The following is a 14,015-nucleotide window of genomic DNA, read 5'->3' on the forward strand; positions in this document are numbered from 1 at the left end:
AAAAGCAGGGTAAGACCATTCACTGTTGTGTCGGTGGCAGGACGGGATCAAAGCTTATCATTTGGTAAAGACCCCTCGTAAAAGCTGAGAAAAAAGGGAGAGCACTACAAAAATCCTTAGTAAAAATGTAATCACTAGAATGAAAATACAAAGCTTCCTGTAAACCACAAACACGCACACACAGATGTATGCACGTACACACGCACACGTGCGTTTGCCGAGAGCCCTCCTTCCGTAGAGACACAGTAAGTATAATACCCTCGGTAATCACAACAGATGACGGGACTGAGAGCAGACACATCAGTCATATCGTAAGACTGAATGAGCCCAACTTGCCTATTAAGCCAAAGACTTCCAGATTGGCTCACAGAGCAAAAGCCCAGCTTTTTGCTGTCTACAAGTCATGCACTCAAGATACAGCAATTGAAAAAGCTAAAAATAAAGGAAGGGGACCTAGATTTATGAGGCAAATGCAAACAGCAAGACGGCTGGGTTTGCAGTCCTGATACCAAACTAGATTTCAAGCCCAAAGCAAAAGACAGAAACAGAAGATTCAGAAAGACAAAATGGCCCTTGAAAAGATCAAAGAATATCGAACTTTATTCCCAGTAAGATAAATGCAAATGAAAACTATGTTGAGATGTCATTTGTCACCCATCAGGCTGGTCATCCCGAATTCCCCCCAGATTTCACTGATTTCTGGGCTGGAGAAATTGCCTATTGATTAATCCCCAGACCTTCCAGAGAATCCTTTCTATGCATCTCAAGTTGAAAACCAAGATTAGAAAGCGTTACCATTTCTTTTCATAATGTAGGTATTTATAAAATCTATCTAGTTAGTCTTTAAAATTTTCCTCATCCGCTCTGAAATGATCAAAGTTAAAACTTGCAGTTACTGGGATTGAAGCCTGCCAGGGAGTAACGTTAAATACCTTCGAGCAAGTTCAGTTTCAGTTCGCCAATGTCCTGTCCTACTAGGACTAACTTTCCCCCATTGGCTACCTTCTACCAGGCAAAATGGAACCCCTGCTTTTACCCAAACTGTCATACTTTATGTACCTCTTAGAGTTGTCACGTCTAAGCGCCCTTACCAGGAAGAAGGGAGACAGTGATTTTGCTCTCCTGAAAACAGAACACACTCAAGGCGAGTTTTAATCGAGTCTATTCATCGAGTACAGTGCTTGATGAAACAACCTTGATTAATTTTCTGTGCTCACTGTTTCAGTTTAAAAGGTCGAATCTAAAGCTAAAATGGGAAGTCCACCTGCTTCCAAGCACACTACAGCAAAAACACCAGGTCCAAGCGTTCTTACAACTCTGGGATAGCGACTAGATAGACTTCTCCAGTTAACAATCAAGTCCATAGAGCATGTGGTTCCTAAATGGGGGCGATTTAGGCTCCCCGCCCCCCCAAATGGCATGTGGTCATGTCTGGACACATTTTTGATGATCACAACTGGGGAGTCCTGGCATCTTGTGAGTAGAAGTCAGAAATTTTCCTAACCACCCTTCAAAGCGCAGGACAGAGCCCCAGAACAAGGAAGGATTCCCTGCAGAGTAACGGCTGAGCCACACTTCAGAAAATCTGCTTTAGAGCTAGCTGTCTGCTTGTCTTAGCTTTGAGCCGGGCCCCCAGGAGTTTTCTCTTCATCTCTTATTTGAGACGGAGATGGGTCTGTCTGAATGTCTGTGTGCCCTCACAATTCTTGTGTTGAAATTGCAATGCCCAAGGTGATGGTCTTGGTGGGGGGAGGGCGGCTTTTGGGAGGTGGTTCAGGTTGTAAGGATCCTTCAAATGGGATGTGCGCTCTTACACCATGTGAAATCTGCAACCTGGAAGGTTCCCCACATGACCAGGCTGGCACCTTGACCCTGGACTGCCGATCTCCAGAACTGGGAAAAGGAAATTTCTGTTGTTTATAAGCAACTGGGTCCGTGGTATTTTGTTCCAGCAGTCCGATCAGATGAGAACAGGGACAAACATGAGGACAGGGGTACCGCCACAAGATACTCTGGACCAGGTTAGATAGGTCAATGAGGCATTTAAGTAGCACGAGAAGATTCGTGTTGACCCTGATTTTCGACTCAGACTTGCAGTGAAGATACAAAGGTGTGGACCTCTGGGGTTAGATTACGTTAGCTTTCTCACCAGACTCTGGGGGGCTACTTGCTCAGCAGGCGGCTGCCATGGAATCATTCACACCAGCACAAGGGCACTCCTCCAAGAATGTATTTATTTACATGAAAACACCGTTTTGTACAAATTGAAGACAAATCTTAAAGGGTCTGTCCAGGCAGGCCTTCCCCTTTCACTTTCTTTCGCTGTCATAAATAAAATGTTTTTAGACCGGTTAAAAGAAACTGCATCTGCCTCTTCTTCTTCCCTTCAAAGGACTCTGAATATTTCATGTCCCTAGTTATCCTTTAAAGAAAACTCTTGCCCAGGGTGATTTTATTTAATTTATTTATGTAATACAGTGTAGAAAGCTATCATGGTCATAAGCAATGATTCTGTACAATCATCCTGCAGAAAATTTTTTTGGGAGAATTCCTGGTAATTTGAGACCAGCAGAGCACTCCCTCCCCCCACCCCCCCACCCGTAAAAGTGCTTACAATGAACAGGGATTCTTTTCTTTATCAAAGATCCAAAGATACATGGACAAAAAAGTTTCAATTCTCAATGCCTAATGTGTGCACATAAAACAGGCACAAAGAAATAAATGTGTATCCTCGTAATTCCTATATCACAAATCTAGCAGAAGCAGCAATCTGTACAGTAAAATGCAATCATGGAAAAAAATTTCTCTAGATCATTTGGAATACTTAAAAATGCTCAACTTTAGAATGCATAGTGATCAGGAAAAGAATACTTAGGCAAGAGAAGCAGCTACACTCCCACGTTCACACGAAGCATCTCCCATCGATTCTTAAAGCATATTTCAAGTAGGACTTAATTGGGTCACAAACCACAAGAATAATATACAACTGGCTAAGGGGCTACGTGATAAATAATCAGGAGAGAATCTATTCATGCACTAGTTCGATACAGCTAAGTTCTTTACAGTACACAAAACCCGTTAATAATGTAGAGACCAAAATGTAAAGAGAGAGAATACATTGCTGATTTGTATATTAATTCAAGTTCAGGCATCTACTTGTGTTATAGCACAGCGGTCAAAAGGTGATGAGTAACTCATAAAACAGAAGGGCTTGTTTCTTTCCACATTATTCTATAAATGAACACCGATGGGTAGTGAAGCAATGGTTTTGCTGTCCGACTTCAGAGGCTGCTGTCGCGGGGGTCTAGTTCTGCATCTGCTCGAAGAACTTGTAAGTTGGATTTTCATAGCCATTCTGCTGCATCTTGGAGAGGTGGCGCTCCTCTGGGGTCACAGCAGCGTCAACCTGAAATGCAAGGGCGAGGAAAAATGAATTAAAAAAAAATATCGATCTTTTGAAAGCACACATGTGGAAAGGTAAAATAAGGAGCACGGTAGGTTTCTTTCCTTCCCAATGTGACCCCTCAGAGCAGGACCAGTTACGTAGATGCTCCATCTGGCCACCAGGTGGCGCCGAAAACCTTGCCGAGCTGGCTCTGCTCGCCGGGCGCTCATTGGTTGCTCCCCCCACTTCAGAGTAACTGGATACATTCAGCGCAATAAATATTTTTTTCTTCCCTGTTGGCTCACTAAGGGACCAAAAGGCCACAATGGAAAACTGTTTTACTTGAAAATGTGGTGGTAAGTTGGAAAAAAAAAATCCAAGAGCATCATGGAGAGGGAGCGATGTATATGGGCAGACAAATAAATCTAGACGGCTGATCTTTCCACACTCATTTTAATTTGTCCCAGCTTTCACAAAATCTAATATGACCAGAGGCCTGAGAATCTTTTAATTAAAATGATGATCTACATATATCCAAGGGGCCATGTGGCAAGGAAAAAAGGAAAATATTCAAATATACTGTTCTAGGTTATATCCATATACACACACAATATATATGTACATATATGCAATACCTATGTACATTGAATTGTGTATGTATATACATATTGCATATGTGTGTGTGTGTGTATAATTATTTATAAAAAAACAGAGTACTAAGACTGGAGCAGGATGTCCTGCACAGACCCTCTGCGTTGACGTGCTCCGTGTCTAGGATCAGGCCAGCAGCTGTGACCCGCCCCCGCCCCCGCCCCGCCGGACAGGACTGTTAGGACAGGTTATCCCGGTTAGGACGGGGCCGGGAAGGGGTATCTGCTCTCTGCGCACCCGGCAAGGTGCACGTGGGGAGCGGCTGCTCACGACTCCGGTGGACCTGCCGCACCACGCACAATGCACGGAATTCAGAGAGGAAGTTCACACCTCTTTGCTGAATGAACTGAAGGTTGAGGTTCCTTATTCCACCTCGCGTGCAGGGCTTGGAACCACCCCGTCAGGTAAGCCCAGGGCCGCAGACGGCAGCTCCCGCAGACTGGACGCGGCTGGTCAGAGCTGCCCGCTCTGCCGCGGCTCCTCATGTCCCATCCCCCGCCCCCCACCCCCCCACCCGGCGACAGGTCCGGGCATCCCCCCCCCCCCCCGCCCCAGGATGAAGCCACCAACCATCTCCCACCACGTCGGTGCCTGGAGGACGCTGCGCATTCCGCTCTGCCCTCCTTATGGGAATCATCACTCGTGTTTTTTCTTATCCCTCCTGTTCCTCTGACCTGCTGCGCTGTCAACAAATGAGGTCCCCGTGCTTTAACTGGCCACTGTGTAATTAGCCACGGCCTTGTAGGTTCCAACGCCGTCACTAAAGATGAGCACGGATAACGAGACATTTCATCCACCCCGCGACTCAGCGAAACAGCCTGTCTGCAGCACTGGGGCCATAGGAACCTGGCCTCTTTGTATTTGTGCTGCCTTTTACTCATGTTTCAAATAGTGTCAAGATAAAAAAAAAAGTCTTGCTGAGGAGCTCCAGCTCTGCAAAGCTGCCATGTTGCTGAATATAGAAAAAATACACCATGTGACTGTTAGAATATCGTGCTTGTATGTCCTCCAGGAACACACCAACCCTCGCCCTGGCTGTCAGCTGTCAGCTGCATTCATCAAGGTCAGGGGGACACCTGGCAACTTAATGGTTTATCTCCTCTTCAAAGGCCAAAGCCAAACGCTTAAAACAGTCCCCCCAGAAATGGGAGGCTGAGGTGGGCGTGGAATGCAGGCGTGGAAGGTTCCTGCCTTCTTGGCCCTTTTCCACCTGCTAATCTTTATGATCTTTTGCTGCTGGGAGGGCGGCTCAAGCCTCGCCGTGGCTGCAGCGGGAAGGTGGAGCCCTCAGATCTCAGAGGGCTTAGGAGCCTTCAGGAGGAGGGATGATTTTTACAAAATGGCGCCCAAGGAGCTTGGGTTGTAGCTCTTTATCCTGAGCCCCTTGAAGGCTCAAGGCGCAGCAGTGAGTGCTCACATCCACGGATAAACCTACCACTAAAGGAAGAGCATCAGGTAAGGGGGAGCCTTCCTCCCTAGGGGGACTCAAGGTTAGGTCCTCCAAGGCAAAGCTACTGCACTGGTGGGGACCACTGTGTGGGGCTCCCCCACTACGGTGCAGGCAGGGCTTTGGCATCAACACCTCAGTATTGTTTCCCTTAAAGCAGAGCCGGGGGAAGTTGGAGCCCGTGATGACTGTTCTGGAAGGAATGAGGGAACAATGAAGTTGGGTACAGAATCCCCATCTGCCCACCAGGCAGGAACACCTACCACTTGCTGAGGCAAAAAACACACATGCACACCACCTTTGCACACACCTCCTCTCCTGAATTTCTGGGTCAGATCACATCCATAACTGGTCCTAAGTCTTCTTCTGCCTCTAGGTTCTGGGAGCTGTGTCTTTATGGGAGACCTTAGGACCCTCTGCCCTGCACTCTGGCCTGGCTTCAAACCTTATTCCTTCGCTATATCCAGAGGAATTCACAGCTCAACTGTCAAGACTGCAGAGATGAAATTCTTCCTGGGTCTCCTTAGTTTCTAGTTCCTCCGTATCGTATCGTCTCTAGTGTGGGAGTAGTAAGCCGGGAAAATCCACATTTTAATTTGATTACGTAGAATAACCAGCAGGATGTGTGTTCCTGGGCGTCCCTTTCATGAATAACACTGAGCTACGCAGAACCAGAGTCCTGACGCCTACGATATTCCATTCCAGGTCATCTAGGTGCACAAGGGAAGGAGAAGAGAAACCACAGTGACTTAATACATAACCACAGTGGAGGGTAAGACCCTCCAAGGAGTTCGTGCAGCGGGAAGGAAAGCAAAGCAAACATCAACCAGGTTTTCAAGCTAGTCCGTTTATCCCGCCTCTAACGCCCCTGGTGTTGGATTTGCTGTTCAGTCGTGCCCAGCTTCAGTTTTGTAACTGTCATTCCATCTCCTTATAAGGGTTCACTCATGTTTGCGGCCCGTGTTCAGTGACCTTCCAGCAGGCGACGGATTCCTTTGCTATGCCATCATCATCCTCGATTCCCGATGCTTTTCTCTGATCTTCCATTGTCTCTTTCTGCTGTTTGTTTCCAGCCACAAGAGGTTCTGGGTCCAGCCATGCTTTTCTGTACCTCTGCTTCCCACTGAACCTGACCGTTCCAACTGCTCCACAACAGCCACGTTAGTGGTGGCTCGTTACCTCCGTCCTGATGGGTCAGGTTCTCATCAGGAAGAAAGGGCCCCTCAGGACATATTTTTATTGTGTTAGCAGTAGGACGGCACATTCATCAGGGAACGTCATACGCTGTAACTCCATAAAAAGCGAACTGGCACCTCTCTTCTTATTCTGATCATTAATCAGATGGCTAGTGGGGGGCATGAGGGATGGGAGAGTTCTGATGGTCCGGTTATCGGACCCATGTATGGAAAAAAATTTTATATCCTATAATAAAAGAGATTTTGTGCCAGCCCCCTTAATTTCTTTTTGTTACGGAGATCTATCTGGCATATAACATTATGTAAATTAGGGTATACAATCCGTTAACTTCATACAGTTACACACTGTAATATGCTTATCATTATCGTGATTAATTAGCAACTCCATCAGGTCAGAGAATTATCCGTTCTTATCCTTTAAAAAAATTTTTTTTATTAACATATAATGTATTATTAGCCCCAGGGGTACAGGTCTGTGAATTGCCAGGTTTACATTTCACAGCACTCACCATAGCACATACCTCCCCAATGTCCATAACCCCACCACCCTCTCCCTACCGTTTTTATCCCTTCTTATTAGTGTTTGGAATAATTAAATTCTAGTCTCTTAGCAAGTTTGATTACAATACAGTATTGGGGACTACATTCATTATGCCGCACTCATTGATTAGATCTCCAGGCCTCATTGACTCCTTGCTGCCAGTTTGTAACCCTTACACCCTTGTCCTGTCCCCTCCAATCCCCTAATTAAAGGGGAGGTCTCCCTTTAATCAGGAAAGAGCTACAAGATGCATTTTGGACTATCCAGTGTCGATCGACATCAGTGTAGAAGAGTGACATCACCAACCACCCAGGGTGGGCGGACGGGTAGGACCTTATGAAAGCACGAGCAGTGAGGATCAGTCAGCTGGCGCTGGGACCGTCAGCTACCAGAAACGGTGAGCACCTGGGTGACACAGTGGAACAAAGGGCCGTCACATCACTGCCTGAGATACCAACAAAGCACAGTCATCTCCTTTAGGAGCGTGGCTGGCTAATGGCTTACTGGGTGAACCTCTGGCCTTATGGCTAAGCAAATCATTACATCAATGTTCACTGCTTATTTTTTAAAAACAAAAACTGGCAACTGCTAATTTCCAACTGGTAACAGCTCTATTAATAAAAAATACTAGGCTCCGTGTCATTTCCATGTCTCTGTGATCTCCTGCAGGCATCTTCCGCTCTGAGAAGGGAGTTCTGGAGACCGCGGCTTTCATCATTTCATTTCTTTTCTTTCTTTCTTTCTTTTTTTTTTTTTTTTTTTGACAGACAGCACTAGTAGGCAGAGAGGCAGGCAGAGAGAGAGATGGGGAAGGAGGCTCCCCGCCAAAGCAGAGAGCCCGATGTGGAACTCGATCCCAGGACCCTGGGACTACGACCTGAGCCGAAGGCAGCGGATTAACCCACTGAGCCACCCAGGCGCCCGGCTTTCATCATTTCTTCGTGCACTGATGGGGTGAAGCGGGACAGTGCTCTGTCCTGACAGACGCAGGCCAGTCTAGCTGGAAATGTTCATGTATTTGTTCTCAGTGAAGAAGGGCTACTCACTAACCAAACAGGCTGGGAATAACGAGCCAGAGCTGGGAATAAGCTGATTCCTGGGCCCCTGAGTGGGAGGGCCTGCTGAGATGGGCAGACCACGTCCGGAGGAGGACCACGTCCACTCGGGGCAGACGCTGCTCTGCTCTTGGAGAAACCCCACAGCGCCCGACATCACCTGCGCCAGGTGACGGCCTCGGTGCCGCCGTGGGCTGCAGCTCTTCCCGGCCACGTTCACCCACCTCGGCCCGGCCATAAGCTTCCCGAGGGCGGGGATGGCACCTCGGGTGACGTCCTGGTCCGGCACTGCCCTACACTGCTCGACACAGAACCGCGCACAGTGATGCTTCTGGAAGGGAGAGATGGGAAGGCCTGGAGAGGGAGAAGGGGGCTGGTTTCCAAGCTTTTGACAACACCTGCACTTTCAAGGAAGAGGAGGTGAGAAGAAATAAGAAGCAACACCATACAAGGAGGGCACTCACTCTGGAGAGGTTTCCAGATGCTCTTAAGCAGCGAGCGGAACGAGGATCAAGAGAAGAGCTGAACAGCTGATCTCCCTGGAGTTCTGCTCCTTCAAGGATGCCTCCTCGCCTCAAGACGAATTTTCGTCTCCTCCCCGGAATCTGGGTTCCAGTGTCAACTTACTCTCTGACTTCCCGAATCCAAGGAGACACTGGTTGGTGACTAACCACAAGGAACTTTTAGCCTAGGTGGCTGTAATGAGGACTAAAGGGTTACTAATTCTCAGGGTGCCCGGACGGCTCCGCAGGTTAAGCCTCCGACTCTTGGTTTCGGCTTGGGTCATGGTCTCAGGGTCTTAAGATCACGCCCTGCCTTGTCCGCTTGTCCACCACGGGGTCTGCTTGTCCTTCGCCCTCCCCTCGACTCATGCTCTCTCTCTAAAATCAATCAATAAAATCTTTAAAAAGAATTACAAAGGTAGCTAGGTCTCTTATAAAGAGAACACAGGTAGTTAGAGGTCTTGTCTTGTAGACATGAGATACTATTTTCTACACTCAGACCAGTGACTGAAAGGAAGGAGATAGTGATTCTCAAAAATGAATACCTGTTCTGTTCCGCCGGAAAATGTTCAACATGCAGATTCTAAGCCCATTTAGAAATTGTTTCCTTAGGTCGGGGCTGGGACCTTTTAAATAAGTAGCTGGTAAGTCTCATGCACAACCGTGGCAGAGAGTCCCCTAGAGAGACCTTGGTTTTCTACCCAGCATCCCTGGGCTGTTACAGGCTGAACTGTGTCCTCACCAAATTCCTAGGTTAAAGTCCTCACTCACAGTGTCTCACAATATGACTGTACTTGGAGGCAGGGTCTTTAAAGTAGTAACTGAGGTTAAATGAGATCATTGGGGGTAGACCCTAATCCAACAATACCGGTGTCCTTACAGGAGGAGGAGGTCAGAACACAGACACTCAGAGAAAAGATGACATGAAGGCCACCTACAAGCCAAGGAGGGAGGCTTCAGAGGAAAACCAAACCCGCCGATGCACTGATCTCAGACTTGTAGCTTCCAGAATTCTGAGGAAATACATTTCCATAGTTTAAGCCACCCAGTCTGGGACGTGGTAATGGCAGCTCTAGCAGACCAATATAGGCTTTTTGCACTCTGGTACCCCAAACAGGCACTTGACCTGATAAAAAGGAAGATGCTTCCTGGGTAGATTCGTCAGTCCAAGGCCATTAAAATATACAATGACTGGTGACAGACGGCGACTATACTTATTGGCCTGAGCACTGTGTAACACAGAGTCGTCAGACCACTGTGCTGTACACCTGAAACAGAACCTTGTATGTCAACTCTATTCAGTTAAAAAAAAAAAAACTCCCATACAATAGATTAAAGAAATGAAGAGGTTTTTTTTTTTTTTTAAATGAGCTAGCATTCTTTTTTTTTTTTTTTTTAAAATTCAGTTAACATATAATGTATTATTAGTTTCAGAGGTAGAGGGCAGTGATTCAACTGTCCGATATAACACCCAGCGCTCGTTACATCACGTGCCCTCCTGAACGCCCGTCACCCAGTTCCCCCATCCCCAGGGCACCCTCCTCCCCTCCAGCAACCCTCCCTTTGTTCTCTATGATTTAGAGTCTCTTATGGTTTGTCTGCCTCTCTGGTTTTGTCTTGTTTTATTTTTTCCTCCCTTCCCCTTTGAACCTCTGGTTTTGTTTCTTAAATTTCACATATGAGTGAAATCCCATGGTAATAGTCTTTCTCTGACTCACTGACTTATTTTGCTCAGCACAATACCCTCCAGTTCCATCCACGTCGTTGCAAATGGCAAGATTTCATTCTTTTTGACCGCGGATACTCCACTGTGTGTGTGTGTGTATATATATATATATATATATATATATATATATATACACACACACACCACATCTTCTTTATCCATTCATCTGTTGATGGACATCTAGGCTCTTTCCATAGCTTGCCTACTGTGGACATTGCTGCTATAAACATTGGGGTTCACATGTGCCTTCGGATCACTACATTTGTATCTCTAGGATAAATACCCAGTAGTTCAGTTGCTGGGTCATAGGGTAGCTCCATTTTCAGCTTTTTGAGGAACCTCCGTACTGTTTTCCAGAGTGGCTGCACCAGCTTGCATTCCCACCAACGGTGCACCACGGTTCCCCTTTCTCCACATCCTCGCCAACGTCTGTTTTTCCCAACTTGTTAATTTTAGTAAAAGGGGCTTTTCAATTATTCAAGTATAAAAACATTTTTCTTTTTTTGCCCAAACATGAAATGAAAAAAAAATTGTTTTGAGTAGAAATGAAGTAAACTGATGCTAACAAGGCTACATCTCCCCCTGTCTCAAAGGACACAGGCTCAGCTTGTTAATTTTAGTAAAAGGGGCTTTTCAATTATTCAAGTATAAAAACATTTTTCTTTTTTTTGCCCAAACATGAAATGAAGTACTATTATTAGAAGACGGGTACCCCAGAATCGCTGATGTTGTCATTGCTTATTTGATGTGCCCACAGGCTAGCCTGTCAGTCATCTATCTTGTTCTGTCACACCTCACCACTCCCCAGCATGGCCACTCCAGTCTGGACAGGGAAAAGAAGACTCAAAACCAATTTCCATCAGCAGATCCCATAAACAAGCAGCCAAGAGAATGGTAAGTGCTGGCTGTAATGAGGTTTCTGGCCCTGCCAGACATTTAACTTATTTAATGCTGACCTGCCCTTCTCTGATCGAGAATGGTGCGCAGCACATGTCTTTGGGGTTAGTGAGAAGTTGGATGGATTTCTCTCTGGTGGAAGAAACAATAGATAGGCCATGGGACAATCTGTATTTGGACCTTGGCCTTATTTAGTTTGACAGTAGGTGAACATTTCTGTCTGGGTCTGTTTTCTCATCTACAAAAAGAAAAGATGAATTTGACTGATCACTGAGATCTCTTTCACCTCTAAAAAAGCTAATATTTCTCAAGTGATTCTCAAGATTCACTTTCTCTAATAGTTTCCTAGAAAATTACATACACTCTGAGGATTACCCGCCCCCCTGCAACCCAGGCCCAACACCAGAACTGCATTTTAAATGCCCCTGGCTGGCTCGGTCAGTGGAACACGCAACTCTTGATCTTGGGACTGTGAGTTCGAGCCCCACATTGGGTGTAGAGATTACTTAAAAATAAAATCTTAAAAAAAAAATGAGTAAGAACTTATCTGTAAACTTTCTATTTCAGTATTTTGTATCATGGGTTTAAGAAGTCATATTTCAATCTTGTAGCTACTCCATTTTGTTGGGGTAACCCACAGCTTCTGTGCTGTACCGCTCATGTTAGTCACGTGTTGGCCTGCGGGGACAGAATCCTGAAGCATCTTTGTGCAGTAACCGTGATGGTCACTTGTGAATCTTCTCTCCACCTCCAGTGTGACCGCACTAACCTCCGGGAATGAAGATATTTCAGATAGAAGTGCAGGGTAACAGGTTGAACATCCGGAAAACCCTGTAAGCTCTGCTAAGCTGTTTGATATCATGTGATTTTCTGTGAAACTCTTCCCTGAAAATTACCATTAATTGCTGCTACCTGCTTTTACTTTTAAGTCAGACTCTTTAAGCTATCCCCCCCAAAAGGGAATAAAATGGGTTCAGGTTTTTTTAGGTTTTAGGGTTTTTTTTGGTAGCAGACTTCTCCCTTCCTTTTCATTTCTAACTTGTAGTTTTTCTCTTTTCCTTTAAATGTTCAAGGGTAATCACAATATCTTTAAGCCAGGCATCATCATTAATATTATTTTGACATTTCAGTACAAATTCTAAGAAGCTGAGGGAACAGCGTACAATCCAAAGCCTGGATCACAGTATTTCTAAGTCAGAATGAATGAAAGTCAAAAGAAGAAAACAGCTGCCAAACTTGAGCACCATGCAGGAATATAGATTTTTTCCCCCCAAGAAGAGATACTTAGATGATTTGTAATTTAATGCCAAGCAAAATCTCCCACGTAGTCTTTCTTTAACCACTGCTTGCAAACGTGCGGCCGCATTTACCTACCTCCACCACACCGTGATGAATGGACGTGTACTGTTTCTTCTTCAGCATCACCAAGGTGATGACGATCACTGTTGCTATGACAACACCGCCCACCATGAGTCCAATGATGGCACCTTTGTTTGAACCCACATCTTCTGCAAAGAACACCTTGAAAATAAATCAAGATAAAGGATTGCAATTGCAGGAGACAGCTAGATAGGGTAAGTGAAGAGTCTTAGTGTCCACCTTACGCTGTTAAGTTTGAGTTGGTGGCCATTCCATTATCTGGTGCACACTTTGAAAAAAACCCCACACATTCTAGCCACTAATAATGACACCTATAGGATAATGTACAATATGTGGCTTCCCCAGTTCTGGGAAATCTACTTTCTATTCCACTCCCCGCCATGGCCCTAGAAAGGCAAAACAGTAGCCAAGAGGAACCTGAAACCCTCTGACAGGTGGGACATCTGGGGGTTCTAACAAAGGCTGGGAAGGCATGGATCATGGTTTTTAAAGAGGTCACTGGAAGATACAATGCATGACCAGTCCGCCTTAGGTGCTTTTCAAATCCACAGATGTCCTAATTTCCTCAGAGGGACATTAATACATGAGAATAAAGCACCCGAGATGAAGGAGTTCATCCGAAGAAAAAAGACACTTGTTACCTACTTCTAGCCACACTCAATAGGACAGTACTGAGCCCCGAGAAGCCTAATGCTTAAAAGAGATTTTTTTCAAAGGAAGGAAGTAGTAGGCAAAGAGATAAGAATTTTAATGGTCACACAGAACTCCTGCTTGCTTCCTGTTTTCTCCAGAACCCCAACTCAACCTGCTGTTTTATTCGTGCTGTTTGTTTGAATTGAACGTCAACATGGTCACAGATATTTAGTCAGTCTGGTAACCTTGCCACACAGCGCTCAACATTCCTCCACGCTGTTTGTAAAAGCAAGTCACTATTTCCCAACCTCACCTACCTAAGGTGATTATAAAAGCATATAATTTTATATAATTATAAAAGCATCCTGCACCTTTTATAATCCTATTATGTAAGGAGACGATCTTCTGCCGGACCACCGGGCCTACCTGCTACTAAACATATACCACCTTTATCACAGAAATTAATGAAGACAGCTCCTTAGAGAATTCTGTCAGTCTACCCTCAACCCAGGAATTGATTTTCCACAGTGACAACGAACATCCTAGAGATCTGAAAAGGCAATACAAAATACAGCAAATAGAGCCAATTTCCAAGAGTCTT

The 14,015-nt window shown here is 45.5% G+C and overlaps 1 protein-coding gene across 7 annotated transcripts in view; it reads right to left on the reverse strand.

Annotated features, from left to right (window-relative positions):
- Nucleotides 1–2,215: 2,215 nt before the first annotated feature.
- The window catches only part of APP (amyloid beta precursor protein), a 263,764-nt gene continuing 251,964 nt past the window's right edge, over nucleotides 2,216–14,015 (reverse strand). For all 7 annotated transcript variants that reach the window (XM_032353260.1, XM_032353250.1, XM_032353243.1 and 4 more), the window contains 2 exons: nucleotides 12,776–12,922; nucleotides 2,216–3,406 (listed from right to left, as the gene is read on the reverse strand). In XM_032353260.1, coding sequence (XP_032209151.1) covers nucleotides 3,305–3,406; nucleotides 12,776–12,922 — 249 coding nt within the window. In that variant the 3' untranslated portion in view covers nucleotides 2,216–3,304. The remainder of the gene's footprint in view (nucleotides 3,407–12,775; nucleotides 12,923–14,015) is intronic.

The sequence above is a fragment of the Mustela erminea genome, chromosome 1 (assembly GCF_009829155.1).
Source record: "Mustela erminea isolate mMusErm1 chromosome 1, mMusErm1.Pri, whole genome shotgun sequence".
NCBI lineage: Eukaryota > Metazoa > Chordata > Mammalia > Carnivora > Mustelidae > Mustela > Mustela erminea.